At 40.0% G+C, this 23,275-nt stretch overlaps 1 protein-coding gene and 1 non-coding gene across 2 annotated transcripts; one reads left to right on the forward strand and one right to left on the reverse strand.

The window, feature by feature from the left end:
• Positions 1-1,177: 1,177 nt before the first annotated feature.
• On the reverse strand, positions 1,178-1,285 carry LOC148567650 (small nucleolar RNA R71). Its single transcript, XR_015882995.1, has one exon. It is a non-coding gene; the product is annotated as a small nucleolar RNA R71 (small nucleolar RNA).
• Positions 1,286-11,686: 10,401 nt separating this feature from the next.
• On the forward strand, positions 11,687-17,300 carry LOC148567651 (uncharacterized). The gene is made up of 6 exons (XM_088484591.1): positions 11,687-11,811; positions 11,922-12,210; positions 14,718-14,985; positions 16,219-16,407; positions 16,537-16,905; positions 17,086-17,300. The coding sequence occupies exons 1-6, from the start codon at positions 11,687-11,689 to the stop codon at positions 17,298-17,300; spliced, it is 1,455 nt and encodes a 484-aa protein (XP_088340717.1).
• Positions 17,301-23,275: the final 5,975 nt, after the last annotated feature.

The following is a 23,275-nucleotide window of genomic DNA, read 5'->3' on the forward strand; positions in this document are numbered from 1 at the left end:
AAGTTTGTTACTTGCTTGTTAAGAAAGATTCAAACTTTAAGTTCTAGAATCATATCTTGTGATTTCTTGTGAATCAAGTCATTAATTGAGATTTTAAAAATCAAATCTTTTTCAAAATTAGTTTCTAAAATATCTTCTTATCTTATCTTTTTCAAAAATATCTTTTCAAAATATCTTTTCTAACTTCCTAACTTCTTATCTTTTCAAAATTTGTTTCAACTAACTAACTAACTTTTTGTTTGTTTCTTAACTTTTTCAAAAACACCTAACTAACTCTCTCTCTCTCTATTTTCGAAAATATCTTCCCCCTTTTTCAAAAATTCTTTTTAATTAACTATTATTTTAAATTTTAAATCTTAATTTTCAAAAAACTACTAACATTTTTCAAAAACCATTTTCGAAAATCACTAACTCTTTTTCAAAATAATTTTTGAAAATTATCCCTCCCCCATCTTATTCTATTTATTCACTCATATCCTAACATCTCATCTCACATCTCTGCCATCCTCACAGTTGTGTTTCTTCTATTATATTACATTCTTTGTCTCCCCCTCTTCTTCTACTCACACAGGGATCCCTATACTGTGGTATAAAGGATCTCTATTATTATTATTATTTTTTTCTGTGCCTTCTTCTTTGTCATATGAGCAGGAGCAAGGATAAGAACATTCTTGTGGAAGCAGATCCAGAACCTGAAAGGACTCTGAAGAGAAAATTAAGAGAAGCTAAATTACAACAATCCAGAGAAAACCTTTCAGAAATTTTCGAACAGGAAGAGGAGATGGCAGCCGAAAACAATAATAATGTAAGGAAGATATTTGATGACTTTACTGCACCTAATTCCAATTTACATGGAAGAAGCATCTCCATTCCTGCCATTGGAGCAAACAACTTTGAGCTGAAACCTCAATTAGTTTCTCTGATGCAGCAGAGCTGCAAGTTTCATGGACTTCCATCTGAAGATCCTTTTCAGTTCTTAACTAAATTCTTGCAGATATGTGATACTGTTAAGACTAATGGAGTAGATCCTGAAGTCTACAGGCTCATGCTTTTCCCTTTTGCTGTAAGAGACAGAGCTAGATTATGGTTGGATTCTCAACCCAAAGACAGCCTGAACTCTTGGGATAAGCTGGTCACGGCTTTCTTAGCCAAGTACTTTCCTCCTCAAAAGCTGAGCAAGCTTAGAGCTGATGTTCAAACCTTCAGACAGAAAGAAGGTGAATCCCTCTATGAAGCTTGGGAAAGATACAAACAGTTGACCAAAAAGTGTCCTTCTGATATGCTTTCAGAATGGACCATCCTGGATATATTCTATGATGGTTTATCTGAGCTATCAAAGATGTCACTGGACACTTCTGCAGGTGGATCCATTCACCTAAAGAAAACGCCTGCAGAAGCTCAAGAACTCATTGACATGGTTGCTAATAACCAGTTCATGTACACTTCTGAAAGGAATCCTGTGAGTAATGGGACGCCTATGAAGAAGGGAGTTCTTGAGGTTGATACTCTGAATGCCATATTGGCTCAGAATAAAATATTGACTCAGTAAGTCAATATGATCTCTCAGAGTCTGCATGGAATGCAAGCTGCATCCAACAGTACTCAAGAGGCTTCTTATGAAGAAGAAGCTTATGATCCTGAGAACCCTGCAATAGCAGAGGTGAATTACTTAGGTGAACCTTATGGAAACACCTATAACTCATCATGGAGAAATCATCCAAATTTCTCATGGAAGGATCAAAAGCCTCAACAAGGCTTTAATAATGGTGGAAGAAACAGGTTTAACAATAATAAACCTTTTTCATCATCCACTCAGCAACAGACAGAGAACTCTGAACAAAATGCTTCTAATTTAGCAAATCTAGTCTCTGATCTATCTAAAGCCACTGTAAGTTTCATGAATGAAACAAGGTCTTCCATTAGAAATTTGGAAGCACAAGTGGGCCAGCTGAGTAAAAGGATCACTGAAATCCCTCCTAGTACTCTCCCAAGCAATACAGAAGAGAACCCAAAAGGAGAGTGCAAGGCCATTGACATAAGCACCATGGCCGAACCTACAAGGGGAGTAGAGGACGTGAATCCCAAGGAGGAAGACCTCCTGGGACGTCCAGTGACCAATAAGGAGCTTCCCTCTGAGGAACCAAAGGAATCTGAGGCTCATCTAGAGACCATAGAGATTCCATTGAACCTCCTTATGCCCTTCATGAGCTCTGATGAGTATTCCTCTTCTGAGGAGAATGAGGATGTTACTGAAGAGTAAATTGCCAAGTTTCTTGGTGCAATCATGAAGCTGAATGCCAAATTATTTGGCATTGATACTTGGGAAGTTGAACCTCCCTTGTTCATCAATGAACTAAGTGATCTGGATCAACTGACATTGCCTCAGAAGAGACAGGATCCTGGAAAGTTCATAATACCCTGTACCATAGGCACCATGATCTTTAAGGCCCTGTGTGACCTTGGTTCAGGGATAATCCTCATGCCCCTCTCTGTAATAGAGAAACTGGGAATCTATGGGGTGCAAGCTGCTAGAATCTCATTAGAGATGGCAGATAGTTCAAGAAAACAGGCATATGGACAAGTAGAGGACGTGTTAGTAAAGGTTGAAGGCCTTTACATCCCTGCTGATTTCATAGTCCTGGATACTGGAAAGGAAGAGGATGAATCCATCATCCTAGGAAGACCTTTTCTGGCCACAGCAAGAGTTGTGATTGATGTTGACAGAGGTGAAATAGTCCTTCAATGGAATGAGAACTCCCTTGTGTTCAAAACTCAACGATCTCCCTCTACAACTATGGAGAGGAAGCATGAAAAGCTTCTCTCAAAGCAGAGTCAACCAGAGCCCCCACAGTCAAACTCTAAGTTTGGTGTTGGGAGGCCACAATCAAACTCTAAGTTTGGTGTTGAGCTCCCATATCCAAACTCTAAGTTTGGTGTTGGAGAGTCTCAACAAAGCTCTGCACATCTGTGAGGCTCCATAAGAGCCCACTGTCAAGCTATTGACATTAAAGAAGCGCTTGTTGGGAGGCAACCTAATTTTTATTTATCTGACTATATTTTTCTTAGTTATATGTCTTTATAGGTTCATGATCATGTGGAGTCACAAAACAAACAAAAAAATCAAAAACGGAATCAAAAACAGCAGAAGAAAAATCACACCCTGGAGGAGCATCTGTCTGGCGTTCAAACGCCAGAACAGAGCATGGTTCTGGCGCTGAACGCCCAGAATGGGCAGCATCCTGGCGTTGAACGCCCAGAACAAGCATGGTTCTGGCGTTCAACGCCAGAAATGGCAGCAAATGGGCGTTGAACGCCCAAAATGGGCACCAACCTAGCGCTGAATGCCCAGAGTTGTGTGCAAGGGCATTTTACATGCCTAAATTGGTGCAGGGATGTAAATGCCTTGACACCTCAGGATCTGTGGACCCCACAGGATCCCCACCTACCTCATCATCTCTCTTTCCATTCATGATCATCCCTTCTGTTTTCCATTTACCACTCACATCCATACACCCACTACCTTCAAAATTCAACATCTCTCTCCCACCCAATCCCACCCATATGGCCGAATACACACTCCCATCCATCTCCTCCATATCTTCTTCTTATTCTTCTAATCTTTCTTCTTTTGCTCGAGGGCGAGCAACATTCTAAGTTTGGTGTGGTAAAAGCATAGCTTTTTTTGTTTTTTTCCATAACCATTGATGGCACCTAAGGCCAGAGAAACCTCTAGAAAGAGAAAAGGGAAGACAAAAGCTTCCATCAAGGGTCTATAGCTCAGTGGTAGAATATTTGACTGCAAATCAAGAGATCCCTGAGATACCTCAGGGGATATATTTTCTTCCACACAATTATTGGAAGCAACTAAGGGTGGAACATCAAGAGCACTCCATCACCCTTCATGAAATCAGAGAAGATCTAAAAGCAATGAAGGAGGAGCAACAAAGACAAGGAAGAGACATAGAAGAGCTCAAGGACATCATTTGTTCCTCAAGAAGGAAACACCACCATTACTAAGGTGGATTCATTCCTTGTTCTTCTTTCTTCTGTTTTTCATTTTCTATGTTATGTGCTTATCTATGTTTGTGTCTTCATTACATGATCATTAGTAGTTAGTAACTTTGTCTTAAAGTTATGAATGTCCTATGAATCCATCACCTCTCTTAAATAAAAAATGTTTTAATTCAAAAGAACAAGAAGTACATGAGTTTCAAATTTATCCTTGAACTTAGCTTAATTATATTGATGTGGTGACAATGCTTCTTGTTTTCTGAATGTATGCTTGAACAGTGCATATGTCTTTTGAAGTTGTTGTTTAAGAATGTTAAATATGTTGGCTCTTGAAAGAATGATGACTAGGAGACATGTTATTTGATAATCTGAAAAATCATAAAAATGATTCTTGAAGCAAGAAAAAGCAGCAAAGAACAAAGCTTGCAAAAAAAAAAAAAGGCGAAAAAAAAATATAGAAAGAAAAAGAAAAAAGCAAGCAGAAAAAGCCAAAAGCTCTTAAAACCAAGAGGCAAGAGCAAAAAGCCAATAACCCTTAAAACTAAAAGGCAAGGGCAATAAAAAGGATCCCAAGGCTTTGAGCATCAGTGGATAGGAGGGCCTAAAAGGAATAAAATCCTGGTCTAAGCGGCTAAACCAAGCTGTCCCTAACCATGTGCTTGTGGCGTGTAGGTGTCAAGTGAAAACTTGAGACTGAGCGGTTAAAGTCAAGGTCCAAAGCAAAAAAAAGGGAGTGTGCTTAAGAACCCTGGACACCTCTAATTGGGGACTTTAGCAAAGCTGAGTCACAATCTGAAAAGGTTCACCCTCTTATGTGTCTGTGGCATTTATGTATCCGGTGGTAATACTGGAAAACAAAGTGCTTAGGGCCACAGCCAAGACTCATAAAGAAGCTGTGTTCAAGAATCATCATACTGAACTAGGAGAGTCAATAACATTATTCGAAATCTGAAGTTCCTATAGATGCCAATCATTCTAAACTTCAATGGATAAAGTGAGATGCCAAAACTATTCAAGAGGCAAAAAGCTATAAGTCCCGCTCATATGATTGAAGCTCTGTTTCATTGATAGTTTGGAATTTATAGTATATTATCTTCTTTTTATCCTATTTGATTTTCAGTTGCTTGGGGACAAGCAACAATTTAAGTTTGGTGTTGTGATGAGCGGATAATTTATACGCTTTTTGGCATTGTTTTTAGTATGTTTTTAGTAGGATCTAGTCACTTTTAGGGATGTTTTCATTAGTTTTTATGTTAAATTCACATTTCTGGACTTTACTATGAGTTTGTGTGTTTTTCTGTGATTTCAGGTATTTTCTGGCTGAAATTGAGGGACTTGAGCAGAAATCAGATTCAGAGGTTGAAAAAGGACTGCTGATGCTGTCGGATTCTGACCTCCCTGCACTCAAAGTAGATTTTCTGGAGCTACAGAACTCGAAATGGCGCGCATCCACTTGCGTTGGAAAGTAGACATCCAGGGCTTTCCAGAAATATATAATAGTCTATACTTTGGCTAAGAATAGATGACGTAAACTGGCGTTCAACGCCAGCTCTCTGCCCAAATCTGGAGTCCAGCGCCAGAAAAGGAGCCAAAACCAGAGTTGAACGCCCAAACTGGCACAAAAGCTGGCGTTCAACTCCACAAATGGCCTCTGCACGTGAAACACTCAAGCTCAGCCCAAACACACACCAAGTGGGCCCAGGAAGTGGAATTATGCATCAATTACTTACTCATGTAAACCCTAGTGACTAGTTTATTATAAATAGGACCTTTTACTAGTCTTTTTGACATCTTTGGTCTCAGTTTTAATCCATTATTCCTCTTAGGAGACTATTGATCACGCTTTAGGGGGCTGGCCATCTCGGCCATGCCTGGACCTTTCACTTATGTATTTTTAACGGTAGAGTTTCTACACTCCATAGATTAAGGTGTGGAGCTCTGCTGTTCCTCAAAGATTAATGCAAAGTACTACTGTTTTCTATTCAACTCATCTTATTTCGCTTCTAAGATATCCATTCGCACCCAAGAACGTGATGAAGGTGATGATTATGTGTGACGCTCATCACCATTCTCCCCTATGAACACGTGCCTGACAAACACCTCCGTTCTACATGAAATAAGCTAGAATGAATATCTCTTAGATCTCTTAACCGGAATCTACGTGGCGTAAGCTAGAATGATGGCGGCATTCAAGAGAATTCGGAAAGTCTAAACCTTGTCTGTGGTATTCCGAGTAGGATTCAATGATTGAATGACTGTGATGAGCTTCAAACTCGCGATTGTTGGGCGTTAGTGACAGACGCAAAAGGAGGGTGAATCCTATTCCAGCATGATCGGGAATCGACAGATGAATAGCCGTGCCGTGACAGGGTGCGTGAGCATATTATTCACTGAGAGGAGGGGATGCAGCCACTGACAATGGTGATGCCCTTGCATAAAGCCAGCCATGGAAAGGAGTAAGACTGATTGGATGAAGATAGCAGGAAAGCAGAGGTTCAGAGGAACGAAAGCATCTCCATTCTTTTACCTGAAATTCCTACCAATGATTTGCATAAGTATATCTATCCCTATTATTTATTATTCAAAAACTCCATGATTATTTTATATCCGCCTGACTGAGATTTGCAAGGTGACCATAGCTTGCTTCATACCAACAATCTCCGTGGGATTTGACCCTTACTCACGTAAGGTATTACTTGGACGACCCAGTGCACTTGCTGGTCAGTTGTATCGAAGTTGTGACAAATTCTGAATGTGTAATCACGATTACGCGTACCAAGTTGCTCACGTGCCAGGAATAGTTTGAGCCTGGACATCACAATTTCGTGCACCAGAGACCAGTAAGCAGAGCCTTTCTGACTTAGCCACTCTGGTCTCTAGCCTCACTAAGACCACTCACAGTTTCATTAGTTAAACAAGGTCCTCCATTAGAAACTTGGAGGTACAAGTTGGTCAATAGAGCAAGAGGATCTCTGAGACCCTTCCTGACACTCTTCCCAGTAATACTGAGGTTAATCCTAGAGAAGAGTGCAAGGCCATAACCATGGAGGTTGAGGCCGAATTGGAAGAAAATGGGAAGGTGTTGAACGCCAATAAAGAAGACTTAACTGGGCATTCAACGCCCAACCAGGTAGTCATTCTAGCGCTGAAAGCCAGTGAGGAACCCCTAACTGGGTGTTCAACACCCACCAGCATAGGGAAGCTGGCGTTAAACGCTAGAAAGGACATCCCTGCTAGGCGTTCAACACCCAGAATGCTAGAGGGACTGGTGTTTAACGCCAGTCAGGGTGGACAACAAGGGCGTTTAATGCCCAATAAACTGATAGAGCCAGCGTTGAATGCTAGTGAAAGCACACCCCTTGAGTGCTTAAAGGCCACTTAAGAACCCTCTATCTCAGAACCAAAGAAAACCATACATTGAGGTTCCTTTGAATGCACTTCTGCAGTGTGTGAGTTCTGATGACTACTCATCCTCAAGTGACGATGAAGACACTAGGGAAGAGCAAGTTGCTCGATACCTAGGAGCTCTTATGAAGCTGAATGCCAAACTATTCGGTACAAAGCCTCTGGAGGAAGAACCTCCACTGCTCACCAAAGAATTCCATGCTTTGGTTCAGCAAGAGCTACCTCAGAAGCTTCTAGATCCTGGACACTTTCTGATTCCTTGCACCATAGGCACTATGACCTTTGAAAAGGCTCTATGTGACCTAGGGTCAAGCACCAACCTCATGCCACTATCTGTAATGGAGAAGCTGGGCATACTTGAGGTACAAGTGGCACACGTCTCTTTAGAGATGGAAGACAAAACTTTGAAGAAGCCATATGGCTTTGTGGAGGATGTCTTGGTTAAAGTTGAAAACCACTACATTCCTGCAAACTTCATAGTCTTGGACATAGGAAAGGATGAGGATGACTATGTCATCCTTGGAAGACGTTTCATAGCCACAGTCAATGCTATCATTGATGTGGCTAAGGGAGAACTAACCGTAAAGTTAGGGGAGTATCACATCTTATTCAAGATGCCTCACCTCCATTCTCCCCCTAAAAGAGGGATAACTGTGCAATACCTAGTGTGCCAACGCTCTCTTTTTGTGCAGAGCTCTGCAGAGCCCACAGACATCAATTCTAAGTTTGGTGTTGGGCAGCCATCAACAAGCTCTAAGCATAAAGGTACTAAGAAGAAAGTACCTAAAGGCTGGAAGGACAAGAAAGTCCCAACTGAAGGCCTCTCACCTGGCATGAGAGTTGTCTTCACGGTGAGGGGTGAAAATCTGAGCCCATACTCACCTCCATAAGAAGCTAAAGGTCAAGCTAGTGACTTTAAAAGACCACTTGTTAGGAGGCAACCCAACTTTACTTAACCATTTATTTTTATTTTGTTTCTCTTTTTTAGAGTCATGATCATGTGCATCAGTCAAGAGACAAGATTCACAACAGTGAAAACAGAACACTCCAAGTAAAGTGTCAAAGTTGAACGCCAGCCAGGAAGCCCTGCTGGGCGTTTAACACCCCAAGAGGGGAGCATTACTGGCGTTGAACACCCCGCAGGGAGCAGCCCCTGGGTGTTCAAACGCCAGTGCAGAGAAGTAGAGAATTTGGTATTCCCTAGCCTCTCAGGTCCAAGAGGTCCCACGGAAGCTCCACCTATCCCACCTTTTTCCCCAGTGATCATATTTGCTCGAGGACGAGCAAAACTCTTAAGTTTGGTGTTGCAAAAGCTCTGCTTTGTGACTTCTACCACTCTTAAATTTAGAAGAAGAAGATGGAGCAAACTAGAGAGCATTCACATGAGCCCATGCAGCTGCCTCAACAAAGAAAAAGGAGTGACATTGAAGAGACCAAGCATCATATTGGATCCTCAAGGAGGAGCATTTGCCACCATCATTCAGGTGGATTTGTTCTCTTTTACTCCTTTCCTATTATTTTTCTATTTTCTTTTTGTCTGTTTATTTGTTCTCTTGTCCTAGTTGTATGATCATTTGCATCGATGTCTTAAAGTTGTAAAATGTTCCATATATCTCTCACCTTGCTTAAAATAAAAAAAATTTATTTGAAAAGAATTGAGAGATGCATGAATTTCAAGTTTAAAATAAGATTAGTTTAATTAGTTTGATGTGGTGTCATTTACTTTTGTTTTCTGAATGCATGATTAAACAGTGCATATTTGAAGTTGTAACTTTAGAATGTTGGCTCTTGAAAGAATAAGAAAAAAGAAAAAATATTATTGATAATCTGAAAAATCTAAAAATTGATCCTTGAAGCAAGAAAAAACAACAAAAAGCAAAAGAAAAAGCATGTTGCAAAAAAAAAAAACATATATATGCATGCAAGAAAGAAAAAATGCCGAAAAAAAATAAAAAGCAAGCAGAAAAAGCCAAAAGCTCTTTAAACCAAAAGGCAAGAGCAAAAAGCCAATAACCCTTTAAACCAAAAGGAAAGGCCAAAAGGGCCTAAGGCTTTGAGCATCAGTGGTTAGGAGGGCCCAAATGAATAAAATCCTGGCCTAAGCGGCTAAACTAAGCTGTCCCTAACCATGTGCTTGTGGCATGAAGGTGTCAAGTGAAAATCTTGAGACTGAGCGGTTAAAGTCGTGGTCTAAAGCAAAAGAGTGTGTTAAAGAACTCTGGACACCTCTATCTAGGGACTCTAGCAAAGCTGAGTCACAATCTGAAAAGGTTCACGTTGGTAAAGTGTCTGTGGCATGAATGTATCCGGTAGTAATACTGGAAAACAGAGTGCTTAGGGTCACGGCCAAGACTCAAAAAGCTGTGTTCAAGAATCAAAATAAACTTAACTAGGAGAGTCAATGATATCATCTGGATTCTATGTTCCTAAGGATGCCAACATCTCTTAGTTTCAATGGATAGTGAGATGCCAAAACTATTCAGAAGCAAAAAGCTACTAAGTCCTGCTCATCTGATTTTAACTATGCTTCATTTGAAACTTAGAAATTTATTGTGTCTTAATTTTCTTTTTATCCTACTGTATTTTTAGTTGCTTGGGGACAAGCAACGGTTTAAGTTTGGTGTTGTGATGAGCGGATATTTTATACGCTTTTTGACATCATTTTCATATAGTTTTTAGTAGTATTAATTTAGTTTTTTTTTAGTTTTTATAGGTTTTAGTGTTAAATTCACATTTTTGGATTCTACTATGAGTTTTTGTGTTTTTGAGAAATTTCAGGTATTTTCTGGCTGAAATTGAGGAGCTAGAGCAGAAGTCTGATTCAGAGAGAGAAAGCACTGTAGATGTTGTCCAAATCTGACCTACCTGCATTCGAAAGAGATTTTTTGGGGCTACAGAACTCTAAATGGTCCGGTCTCAACGGCTATAGAAAGCAGACTTCCAGAGCTTTCCAGCAATATATAATAGTAGAGCAAAATTGGCATCCAACGCCAGCTTCCTGCCCCTTCCATTCGTCCAACGCCCAAAGAGCAGAGCCCAGCGTCGAAAGGCCTAGAGAGGACTCCCTAGCTGGCATTTCACGCCTAAGGAGTCTCATAGCACGTGAATCTCATCAAAGCTCATCCGAAATACTCACTAAATGGGCCCCAAAAGTGGATTTTTGCACTAAATAGACTGTCTTACCCTTACTAGTCATGTGTTTAGTATTTAAGGGTTTATGTTTATGTAATTCAGAGTCTTTTGACCATTTTTACTTTTACACCTCACGTTGAGGGAAGTCTGCCATTATATTCATTTTTTCATTGTTTTTACTTCAGTATGAGTTTCTAAACCTCCTAGGTTAAGGGGAGGAGCCCTACTGAGTCCTATGAATTAATAAAAGTACTATTTCTTCTTCTTCGATCCGTGTTTGATCTATCTCTAAGATGTATATCCGGATCTTCATCATGGTGAACAGGATGATATGACAAATTAGCTCTGTTCATCACATTAAGACGAATGTGCCTGACAAACACCCACGTCTTCTTGGGTTCGTGTGAGTACCTGGAAGGAAAGCACGAGCCAACAGCTATGGATTTACATCTCTCAGACGGTTAATTCACGATTTCTTTGGGGACTTCTCGAGACACCAGTTCAGCCGATCTCTGGGGAGACTAGGGTCTCCGTGGTATAGGCTAGAATCCAAAGAAGTAGCGTTCTCTGATCCGGAAGATTCGACTTTGTCTGTGGCATTTTAAGTAGGATCACCAAGAGAATGGACTGCTATGCACTTCACCCTTCGTCAAATTGAAAATCACGACCACTGGCCATAACCGTGTTCATTCTGTAGCAGAGGAGATCAAGGAGCATTGGCATGGCTTTGATCACTTACAGCCTGCCATAGAAGAAGATCATTCACAAGCAAAGAAGACAGTAGTACCAGAGCTACTTCAGAAAGACAAAGTAACTCCGACTCTCTACTCTATTCCCAGCATATAATTCCTAATAGCTAACTTCTTAATATCCAAAATCTTTTGATTCCGCCTGACTAAGACCTGTAAGACAACCATAGCTTGCTTCAAGCCATAATCCTCGTGGGATCGACCCTGCCTTGCTCAGGTATTACTTGGACGACCTAGTGCACTTGCTGGTACTGCTGCTGTACGAAATAGTGTGGATTTTGCGTACACGTGCACCACTGGCCACAAGAAGGACCCTCATTGATGTGGAAAAAGAGAAAGTGACCCTAAGAGTCAATGAGGATGAGTTCGTCCTGGATGCCACCAAAGCAATGCACTACCCTGATGTCTCTGAGGAGTGCATGAGGATCGGCATCATTGATTCTCTGGTGGAAGAGACATATTCTGTTGGGAGTCTGGAGAAGGAGCTCCAAGACATCCTCATAGTTTTGACAAGGTTGAGTCAGAAGAGCAAGAGAAGGCTTCAGAAACCCCTCAAGTGAAGGATGAACCTCCGTAAGTCGAGCTCAAGCTGCTGCCATATTCCTTGAAATACATATTTCTTAGAGATGGTGACACTTATCCTATAATCATAAGTTCTTCCCTAAAGCCACAAGAGGAAGAAGCACTGAGTCAGGTGCTGAAAAAACATAAAACAACTTTAGGCTGGACTATCAATGACTTAAAGGGGATTAGCCCAACTTGCAACATGGACAATATAAGGCTCGAGGATGATGCCAGACCTGTGGTACAACCACAGAGGCGGTTGAACCCTACCATGAAGGAGGTAGTACAGAAAGAAGTCATGAAGCTATGGGAGGCTGGGATTATCTATCCCATCTCAGATAGCCCTTGGGTTAGCCCTATTTAGGTTGTACCCAAGAAGGGAGAGATGACAGTGGTCCAAAATGAAAAGTATGAACTGATCCCCACTAGGACAGTGACAGGGTGGCGCATGTGCATTGATTACAGAAGACTCATGCCACAAGGAAGGATCATTTCCCTCTACCATTCATAGACCAGATGCTAGAGAGACTAGCTAGGCATGCTTTTTACTGCTTCCTGGATGGATATTCAGGCTATAATCAAATTGTAGTAGAACCCTGACGTTGGGATTTTTGCTAGTAAAGAATTTTATAAAAATAGCCGCGTTGTAGACATAGATTCTAAACCAACAGAAATCCCTTCGTACAAACGTTTGGTTGTCACAAGTAACAAACCCCTAAATAAATTGATAACCGAAGTATTCAAACCTCGGGTCGTCTTCTCAAGGAACTGCAAGGAAGTATGTTCTTATTATTGGTTATGGAGGTTGTAAATTGGGGTTTTGAGAATGAAGAGCGAATGGTTTAATTAGCAATTAAAGTAATTGAAGAACAAGTAATTTAAATGGCAAGTAAAATAAATAGATGACTGTAAATAAACTTTTGGCAAGGTATGAGAAATTAGAGGTCCTATCCTAGCTATCCTTATCAATGATGATGAAAGTTGAATCTTAATTCCACTTTGTTAACCTTTACTAAGGCAAAGGAAGGTCAAGGGATTAATTGGTTTGATCTTCGGATCTTATTTATTTCCTAAGAAAAGATTAGGATTATTGAAGTTCAATTTAATTAACAAAGATAACAATTATCAATCATGTTTGAGTTTGATAACTCCTGAGTTACTGATTTCTTAACCAAGACCAAAAGGAGAAAAGTAAATCTACTGGAATAAAAATGTCTTCAGATGGGAATAACAATAATGTAAATAAAAGAAAGCAATAATAAACTGAAATACCTCAAATAACATTAATTCAAAGAGTAATCTGTAACATAGAATAATTCATAAATAAAATTGGGAAAATAATAAAAAGGAATATTAAACCTGATAAAAAGAGATAATCCTGAAAGCACATAAAATCCTAAATCTAAATCCTAATCCTAAAGAGAGAGGAGAGAATCTCCCTCTCAAAACTAAATCTAAATCATGGAAAACTAACTAATTGGAGACTCCTCCTTAATGGATGCATTCCCCCACTTCATAACCTCTGGTCTATGCCTTCTGGACTTGAATTTGGGGCAAAAAGGGTTTCAGAATTCGCTATGAGCGTTTTCTGCAATTTCTGGTGCATGGCCTCTGTCACGCGTCCGCGTGGGTCACGCGGTCGCGTCATTCGGAGTTTTCCTTGTCACGCGGTCGCGTCAGTCATGTGACCGCATCATATGTGTTTCGCTCGAGGCGCGCGGTCGCGTCAGTCATGCGGCCGCGTCAATGCCTTTTCGCGTTGGCATGCGGCCGCGTCGCCCATGCGACCGCGTGGCTGCCAGTTTCTTCAAAAACTCTATTTTGTACTTTCCTTCCGTTTTTGTATGTTTCCTTTCCATCCTTTAAGTAATTTCTACCTTAGAAGATCTGAAACTACTCAACACACGAATCACAGCATCGAATGGAAATAAAGGGTAATCAAAATAATTATTTTTAAGCATAGGAAACATGTTTTTCACATACATCACACAATAAGGAAGGGAAAGTAAAACCATGCAATTAATATGAATAAGTGGGTGAAGGATTGAATAAATCACTCAGATTAAGCACAAAATATATCATAAAATATGGGTTTATCAATCCCCAAGATCAAGAAAAGACAGCCTTTACATGCCCATATAGAGTGTTTGCATACAGGAGGATGCCATTTGGCCTCTGTAATGCACCTGCCACCTTTCAAAGGTATATGCTCTCCATCTTTTCAGACATGGTAGAAAAATTCCTTGAAGTATTCATGGATGAGTTCTCTGTCTTTGTGGATTCTTTTGATTCCTGCCTTGACCATCTGGCCTTCGTTCTGAAATGATGCCAAGAAATGAACCGAGTTTTAAACTAGGAGAAATTCCATTTCATGGTGACTGAAGGCATTGTTCTTGGACACAAAATTTCTAACAAAGGGATAGTGGTCAATCAGGCCAAGGTGGAAGTGATTGAGCGATTACCACCACTTATTAATGTCAAGGCAATCAGAAGCTTCTTAGGACATGCGGGATTTTACAAGTGGTTTATGATGCGTGAGCATCTTTTCTATCATTTCCTAGTGAATTTGCATTCAAATTGTTGAGTTTAATCAAGTTTAAAATATCTTTCAGCCACTATGGATGCTACTTTGAGTTGTGTGCAATTTTTTTTATTTCAGGTAGCATTCGGATGGATTTGATGGTGTTTCTGTAGAAAAAGATAAGAAAGTGAATGATGGTGTCAACCCTGACCTCCCTTCACTCTAATAAAAATAACTTGAGCTACAGAGGTCCAATTAACATGATTCTAACGGCATTGAAAAGCTAACTTTTAGAGCTTTCCATTGATGTATAATATTATACATTTCTGCTTCAGCACACTCAGCCTCAACGGCGCCAAACTTGGGATTCTAGAAGTTTGGCACCAGGAGTGTTACAAGATCACATTACATTCGGTTGTGTTGAAGCCAAACTTGGAATTCTCCAGGTTTGGTACCAAACATTCATTCTCCAAGAATTGCTTACGGACTTGCTAAAGCTAAACTTGAGAAACCTCAAGTTTTACGCCAACAAAGAAACTCCAAGGATTGTATACGGGCTTGCTGAAGCCAAACTTGAGAAACCTCAAGTTTGGCGCCAACAAGGTGACTTGAGGGAGTGCATGCGGATCAACTGAATCCAAACATGATCTTACTCAAGCTTGGCGCCAGCTAGGAGAACTCTGAAGGATTGCTTTCGGTTCGTTTGAAGCCAAACGTGAGGTTACTCAAGTTTGGAGCCACCTTTGATGAACTCAAGTGGTCCCCATTCGCATACAAGGCTGCGAGACAAATTAAATTAATTTTGATTAAATTTTATTTTCTTTTAAAATATGAAAAGATATTATTTAGTTTTAGGAAATATAATTTACGTTAATTAGGATTAGATATAAAAGGGAAAAGAATCAGCCCTTCGGGCTCATCTCTTCTCTCATACCTCATTCTGCAATTTACAGTTTATTCGAATCCTTGTTTTCTCTCTGAACCATGTGCAACTAAACCTCCATTGTTAAGGTTAGAAGCTCTATTTATTCTATGAATTAATACTATTTTTGTTCTATTTTAATTCATGTACTGATTTCAATTTCAAGAATTATTTTTGTTCTTTATCTTATGAATTTGGGTGGAACGAAAGTATGGCCCTTGTTCTCATTGAGTTCAGGTAAAACTTGGAAAAGCTCTTTACTTGAACAACAGCTTGAAAACAATTTCTCCTAAATTTTTAATTATCTGGACTTAACGGGATACGTGACATATAATCCTCTTATATTTGGATAATTAGGATTTCTGTGGCATATAAACTAGAATTGAACTTAATCCTCTAATTGGAATCAAGTGAGCAAGGAATTGGCGGTTGATGAAGTTTAGAGGAGACTAAAAAGGTCTAAGGAATTAGGGTTTAGTCATATATAGCTTGCCATGAATTGAATCTTGCGTGATTAAAATACTTGGTAAGAAAAGTTAATCCGGAAAATAAATATCTCTGAAACCTTAACTGTTTTCTCCCATATTATTTACACCAATTTACTGCTTGCTTTCTGATATTCTGAATTTACTGCTAATGCTTTTGAACTCTCAAAACACCATTTTTTGTTTGTCTGACTAAGCCAATCTTTCAATCATTTTTGCTTGATCCATCAATCCTCGTGGGATCGATCCTCACTCACCTGAGGTATTACTTGGTACAACCTGGTGCATCTGCCGGTTTGTTTGTGGGTTATAAACCCCTATACCATCTCTTAGCCACTGACACTCCCTTTATTTTTAATAAAGAGTGCTAGAATGCCTTCGAAACTCTAAAAGAAAAGCTTATCTCTACACCTGTCATATCTGTACCAGACTGGAACCTTCCGTTTGAATTGATGTGTGATGCCAGTGACCATGCAGTTGGTGCCGTCCTGGGGCAGAGACATGATAAGCTCCCACATGTCATTTATTATGCCAGTCGTGTTTTAAATGACGCACAGAGAAATTACACCACCACAGAGAAGGAGCTACTTACAGTGGTTTACGCCATTGACAAGTTCAGTTCCTATTTAATAGGATCTAAGGTCATCATTTATATAGACCATGCTGCTCTCAAGTATCTTCTGTCTAAGCAGGACTCTAAACCCAGATTGATAAGAGGGGTTTTGCTCTTGTAAGAAATTGACATAGAAATCAGGGATAGAAAAGGGTCTGAGAATCAGGTGGCTGACCACCTGTCCAGGATTGTACCTGCCACAGGGACGTCTCTTCCTATTACGGAGATAGCTGAGACCTTCCCTGATGCACAACTATTATCAATATGCAAAACACCTTGGTTTTCCGACATTGCAAATTACAAGGCAATAAGGTTCGTCCCGGAAGGATACAATAGGCAGCAAGTTAAAAAGCTTATTCATGATGCTAAGTATTACATGTGGGATGAACCATACCTTTTTGAAAGGTGCTCGAATGGAATAATCCGTTGTTGCGTTTCTGAAGAAGAGACGCAGCAAATCCTATGGCATTGCCATGGTTCAGACTATGGAGGTCACTTTGGAGGTGAGCGCACGGCCAACAAGTTCCTTTAGAGCGGCTTTTACTGGCCAACGCTTTTCAAGGACTCTAAAGAGTTTGTCCGCAACTGTGACAGTTGTCAACGGGCCGGCAATCTCCCTCATAACCACGATATGCCTCAACAAGAAATCTTTGAAATTGAGATATTTGATGTATGGGAAATAGATTTTATGGGCCCCTTCCCATCCTCATATTTGAACATGTACATCCTTGTGGCTGTTGATTACGTATCTAAATGGGTTGCGACAATTGGCTCACCCACCAATGATACCAAAGTGGTGATGAAATACCTCCAAAAGCATATTTTTAGCAGATTTGGTGTCCCAAGGACACTGATTAATGATCGAGGCACTCATTTCTATAACAGACAACTTGACTAAATTCTGCACTGCTATGGTGTTTGCCACAAGGTGGCAACTCCATACCATCCGCAAACAAATGGGCAAGCCGAGGTCTCCAACAGAGAAATCAAAAGAATCCTAGAAAGAATAGTAAGTACCTCTAGGAATGACTAGGCAAGAAAGCTAGATGATGTCATGTGGGCATATAGAACAGCTTTCAAAACCCCTATTGGGATGTCCCCATACCAGCTGGTCTTTGGGAAAGCATATCATTTACCAGTGGAATTGGAACATAGAGCATACTGGGCAACCAGATTCTTCAATTTGACTCTAAAGCCACAGGAGTGTGATGACAAGTCATCTTAGGATAGTTTCACAAGCCTTTTTTTTCTATTTTACTTGGTTTTCATGCATTTATTAAGCAATAAATAAGCATTTGAATGAAGTTCTCACTATACACTCATATGTCAAGGACTAAGTGAATTTTGGCCAATTTTATGCAAATAACTCAAGAAAATGTGGAATAAATGAATTATACTAATTGATCAAGAGAAATGGGAAAGCATCTTTGGCGTACATTGTGTGAAGAGCGCTACGTTCCCTGCAGCGTATTATTTACCAGGGACGCGTACGGGTGTAGCACGTGTATGCGTCGAAGTTGCAATTCTGGAAGGCCACCGTACGTGTGAGTTACGCATACGCGTGAAAGTGAGATCAACGTTCTTCAGCAAAGAATGCTCCGTTCGTTATCAAAGAGTGCCTGTGACAACGCTCAAAGTTGGAGTCAAAATTTGGCTATCGAAGCGTACGCGTCAGTGACGCATACGTGTGGAAGAGGCATCTGGGAACAAGCACGCAAATTCGTGGATGGACCCAACAGCATGGAATGGACATTTTGCAATCCATGCGTAAGCGTAGGTGACGGGTACACGTGGGTGGGTGTTCTTGGCGTGAACGCTTCGCTCGAATGGAGAATGCTACAATGGACGCGTACGAGTACGGGATGCGTACGCGTGTCTGATGCTGAAGTTCGACGACGCGCACACGTGGGCTACGCATGGGCGTGGATGCTCGAGCGCTCCGTTCTTCTAAAGAACGTCACATTCTCCTAGGAGCTTAATTTTGGGTCAATTAAAAAGCCCACGTCAAGAGACTTCCAAGTACACCTGAAGCAACCTCTGAACTAGTATAAATAGAGGACTTTAATCATTAGAAGGGAGCTTTTTAACACTTGAAAAATAGAGACTTCTTCAGATCTTCTTCTACTTTTCTTTTAGATATTTTTGTACTTTGACACTTGGAGGATTTTACATTCTGCACTTTTTCTTCTTTTCTGTTTAGTTTATGCATTTTTCTCTTTTCTGTTTACTGGAGCAATGATGAACTAAACTTCACTTTCATTAGGGGGAGGAGTTCTATTGTAATCATAATGAATCAATGAAATTCTTCTTCTTCTCAATTCATTTGGGTAGCTATTGGATACCTTCTATTTTGTTTGTGAATTTTTCACTCCGGAAGGGGGTTTAATTCAATTGAATGCTTGTGTGATCCTCGGAAGGGGAAATCACTTGCATTAGATTTGGAGCTCTATCCTTTACTACTCTCTTGATCAACACTATTCGGGAGGATTTGAGATTTTGAGAGTTAGTGTGGCTTATGGATGAGAGAAATGCACTTAACCTCTTCTCATGACAATTAAATCAAGGAATTGGCAAGATTGATTGTGATTAGAGAGATTGGATTCCCAAGGAATTGGGATCAAATCAATTTCAATCCGCCATAGATCTATTCATATGATTGAGAAAAGAGTTGAAACCCAATTGATTCATGAGGATTATGATATCTCCAATCCCTGATGAATCACTTCCATTGATTTTTCTTCACTTGAGAGCTTTCTGATTTCATTCCAATTTAATTTGTTCATTGCTATTTTAGTTCCTGCACCCATTTCCCTTTATAATTTAGCAGTTTAAGTTCCAATGCAATTTAGATTTTGCACTTTTACCTCCCCTGCACTTTAAGATTCAGTCATTTACAATTCTTGCAATTTAAGATTCAGCTCCTTTAATTTCTTGCTCTTTAAGTTTCTGTCAATTTACATTTCAGCTCTTTAGATTTCTTGCAATTTAATTTTTATTATTCAAGTTTCACTCAAATCACCCACTATTAGCTTAACTAAATTTATCACCTAACTAAAATTGCTTGATCCATTAATCCCTGTGGGATCGACCTCACTCTGGTGAGTTATTACTACTTGATGTGACCTGGTACACTTGCCGATTAGTTTGTGTGGAATCGATTTTCCCTCATCAAGTTTTTGGCGCCGTTGCCGGGGATTGATTTAGATTAACAATGATTAAGTAGGCGATGATCTAGATTAAGCATTTTCTTTTGTTTTTGTTAAGCCTACTAAATGTTTGAAATTTTTTTTCTACTAACTATAACTTCACTCTAGCAATAGAGTGCTTTGCTTGTGTTTTTTTTGGTTTGTTTGTGTTATATGTCAAGAGCAAGGAGAGAGGCATCCACCACTTTTGACTCTGAGCCTGAGAGAACCCTCTGGAGACTTAGAAGAGAGGCAAGAGGGAAGGGGGTAGTTGGTGAAGAAAATTCAGAAGAGGAAAATCAAGCAATGGAGGATAATCTGCGTAATCCTCCTGAGGATGTTACCAACAACAATGGCTGATGCACAGAAAACTTGTCTCATAACAAATTTCCTTCGGCAAGTGTACCAAATTTGTCGTCAAGTAAAAACTCACAATAGAGTGAGGTTGAATCCCCCAGGGATTGATTGATCAAGCAACTTTAATTAGAGGAATGTTCTAGTTGAGCGAATCAAAATTTGAGTTGAGAATTTGCAGAAAATTAAATGGCTGATGCCAGGGCATCTTGGCCAGTTTCACTGACCTTTTCTTTACTGTTTTTAGGCTAGTTTCATGCATTCCCTTAGGAAATAAGCTAGTTTTGGGTAGATATTCACTTACAGCTTGATTCAAGCATACATTGTGCATTTTACATTATTTCATGAAGATTTTGCATGAGTTTAGTGACAAATTATATGCTGCATTGCCCATGACTTGGACTAGAACTTTGATGCGCTCTATTGCTTGATTTCAGGACCAAAGGAAGCAAGGAATGGGAGGTAACTTGCAAAGTTAATGAGAAAAGTGATTGCCAATAACGCTCTCGAAGCCATCATTGACCACGTTAAGAGTCACGTTAACTAAGTTAACGAGAACTCTAACGTGGAGAGGGGAAGTTGAGCCAACGTTAGTAACACTTAACATTGTCACTAACGTTGGCAAATGCTCATAAGTGGCCACGTTAGAGTCCACGTTAACTTAGTTAACGTGGCCTCTAACATTAGAAGGGGGGAGAAACGCCAACGTTAGTGACATTCAACATTGTCACTAACGTTGGCCTAAGGAGAAACATACCACGTTAACTCCCACGTTAACTTGGTTAACGTGGGAGCTAACGTAAGAAGCAAGAGTGGTCGACAACGTTAGTGACACCCAACATTGTCACTAACGTTGGAAGCAACCACACAACCCCCAAGGAGCCACGTTAGCTTCCACGTTAACTAAGTTAACGTGGAAGCTAACGTTGATGAGTGAAAGAAACGCCAACGTTAGTGACATTCAACATTGTCACTAACGTTGGGGATGGCTAAGCATGGCCACGTTAGAAGCCATGTTAACTTAGTTAACGTAGACTCTAACGTGAGACATAGGGGCACCTTGGAACGTTAGTGACAATGTTGAGTGTCACTAACGTTCTCGAAGGATGGCAAGCCCACGTTAAAAAGCCACGTTAACTAAGTTAACGTGGGCTCTAACGTGGGAACAAAGGGGGCTTTTCAAAGTTATTGGGAATGTTAAGTCTCAATAACGTGTGTGAAGAACTTAGAGGCAACGTTAGTGGCAACGTTTGTGCCACTAATGTTGAAGTTAACGTGGCTTTTACTTAGGAACGTTAGTGAGAAAGTTGATTATCACTAACGTTCTCGAACTCATATTTTCACTAAACGTTAACACCCCTAACGTCCTGAGCTAAAGTCTCTGCCCACTTCACACTTTCTCTCTGCAAGTAAAGCCAAGCCCAAATGAAGAAGAGAACTGCTTCAAACTCAAGATCCAAAGGCCCAAGACTTGAAGAGCCAACTAGAAGCTGAGAAAAGTAGTATATATAGGAGTAGCTTTGAATTGTTAAAGAGTTCTGGAAAGTTGGAAAAGAGAATTACTCTCTGTATTTTTACCTTCTCTGCATTTTCTAGTTTTATGATGTATTCTCCATCTTTGTTTTCATTTTCTAGAGCTATGAACAACTAAACCCCTTTCATTGGGTTAGGGAGCTCTGTTGTAATTTGATGGATCAATACTAATTTTCATTATTCTTCTTCTATCTTTTCTCTTGATTTTACTTGAAAGCTTTCAATCTTCATCCAATTGGGTAGTTATCTTGGAAAAGAAGCTATTCAAACTTGGATCTCTTTTGAACCTTGAAAGAGGAATGAAGAGATCAAGCTAGAAATGCTTTCTCATGCTGGACCAAATTGGGTTTGGATGGGTATGTGACTATAACCCTCTCAATACTTGATTTGAGAAATGCATGTGGTATAATCAGTGACCATACTTCATCTCTTCTCATGAGCAATTGACCAAGGAATTGGCTATTGATCAAGATTTGAGAGATTGAATTTGTAATTCAATCAATTAAGATTGCCAAGGAGATCAATGAGTGCATTGATTAAGGAAGAGATGAAAATGAACTTGATCCGGAGAATTGCAACATCTCCTAAGCCCAATGAACTCCCCATCTCTGATCTTACCCATTCTCTTTAATTTCTGCCATTTACTTTTATGAGCGAATCCCCCATTCCCATTTACAATTCTGCAATTTATTTTCAGTCATTTACTTCCAGTCCTTTAATTCTAGCATTTACTTTTTTGTTATTTACATTCCCGCCATTTTATTTTCTGCAACTCTCAACCCAAATTCTGGATTCGCTCAACTAGAACATTCTTCTAATTAAAGTTGCTTGATCAATCAATCCCTGTGGGATTCGACCTCACTCTATTGTGAGTTTTTACTTGACGACAAATTCGGTACACTTGCCGAAGGAAATTTGTTGAGAGACAGTTTCCACCCGCATCAAGTTTATGGCGCCGTTGCCGGGGATTGATTGTGCATCAACAATGATTAAATTGGAAGATCACTAGATTGAGCATTTTTATTTTGTGAATTTCATTTTCTGTTTGAGTGATTTACTTTTTGTTTTAGTTAAACTTCTTCCCTTCCCCCCTACTCTTTTGTTTTTCTTTGTTATTTTCAATTCTGTTTGGTAACCCACTAACTGTTTGATATATTGCATCACCCACAACTAACAGTAATTCTGACAAAAATACTTTCTGCACCTATCTTTTCTTGCTTGCACTTGATGGTTGTATGATAGGGAGAAGAAGCGGGGCTTCAACTTCCTTCGAGTCTGAACCTGAGAGGACCTTCCTTAGACTAAGGAGGCAGGCAAGAGAGAAAGTGGTTGGTGCTGAGGAAGAGGAGGAATTCTTTGAACCAAACATGGAAGACAACATGGAAAACCATCATGAAGAAGAGGAGGTAGAGCAAATCATGCTGGTGAGGATAGAAGAGTTTTGGGCTCTTACTTCAATCCAAACCCAGGCAATTGTGGAAGTAGCATCCAAAAGCTAACAATCCATGCCAACAACTTTGAACTTAAACCACAGCTCATCACCCTTGTTCAGAACAACTGTTCGTTTGGAGGAGGTGTTCAAGAAGACCCCAATCAACATTTAATCACCTTCCTGAGAATATGTGACACAGTGAAGTCTAATGGTGTTCATCCTGACGCCTATAGACTGCTCTTATTTCCATTCTCACTCAGGGACAAAGCAGCTAAGTGGCTGGAATCTTTCCCAAGGGAAAGCTTGACAACTTGGGAAGATGTGGTGAACAAATTCTTAGCAATATTTTACCCTCCTCAACGAATCAAT

Source organism: Arachis ipaensis, chromosome B4 (assembly GCF_059453495.1).
Source record: "Arachis ipaensis isolate K30076 ecotype BB chromosome B4, ASM5945349v1, whole genome shotgun sequence".
NCBI classification, from domain to species: Eukaryota; Viridiplantae; Streptophyta; class Magnoliopsida; order Fabales; family Fabaceae; genus Arachis; species Arachis ipaensis.

Excerpts from the sequence above, each read along its gene's own strand:
- LOC148567651 (XM_088484591.1), top strand. The coding sequence starts at position 11,687 with ATGCACTACCCTGATGTCTCTGAGGAGTGCATGAGGATCGGCATCATT. Across the intron at positions 14,986-16,218 it reads TCAAGTTTGGCGCCAACAAG|ACTGGAACCTTCCGTTTGAA; the intron begins GTGACTTGAGGG and ends TATCTGTACCAG. Across the intron at positions 16,906-17,085 it reads CTATGGAGGTCACTTTGGAG|ATTTTATGGGCCCCTTCCCA; the intron begins GTGAGCGCACGG and ends TATGGGAAATAG.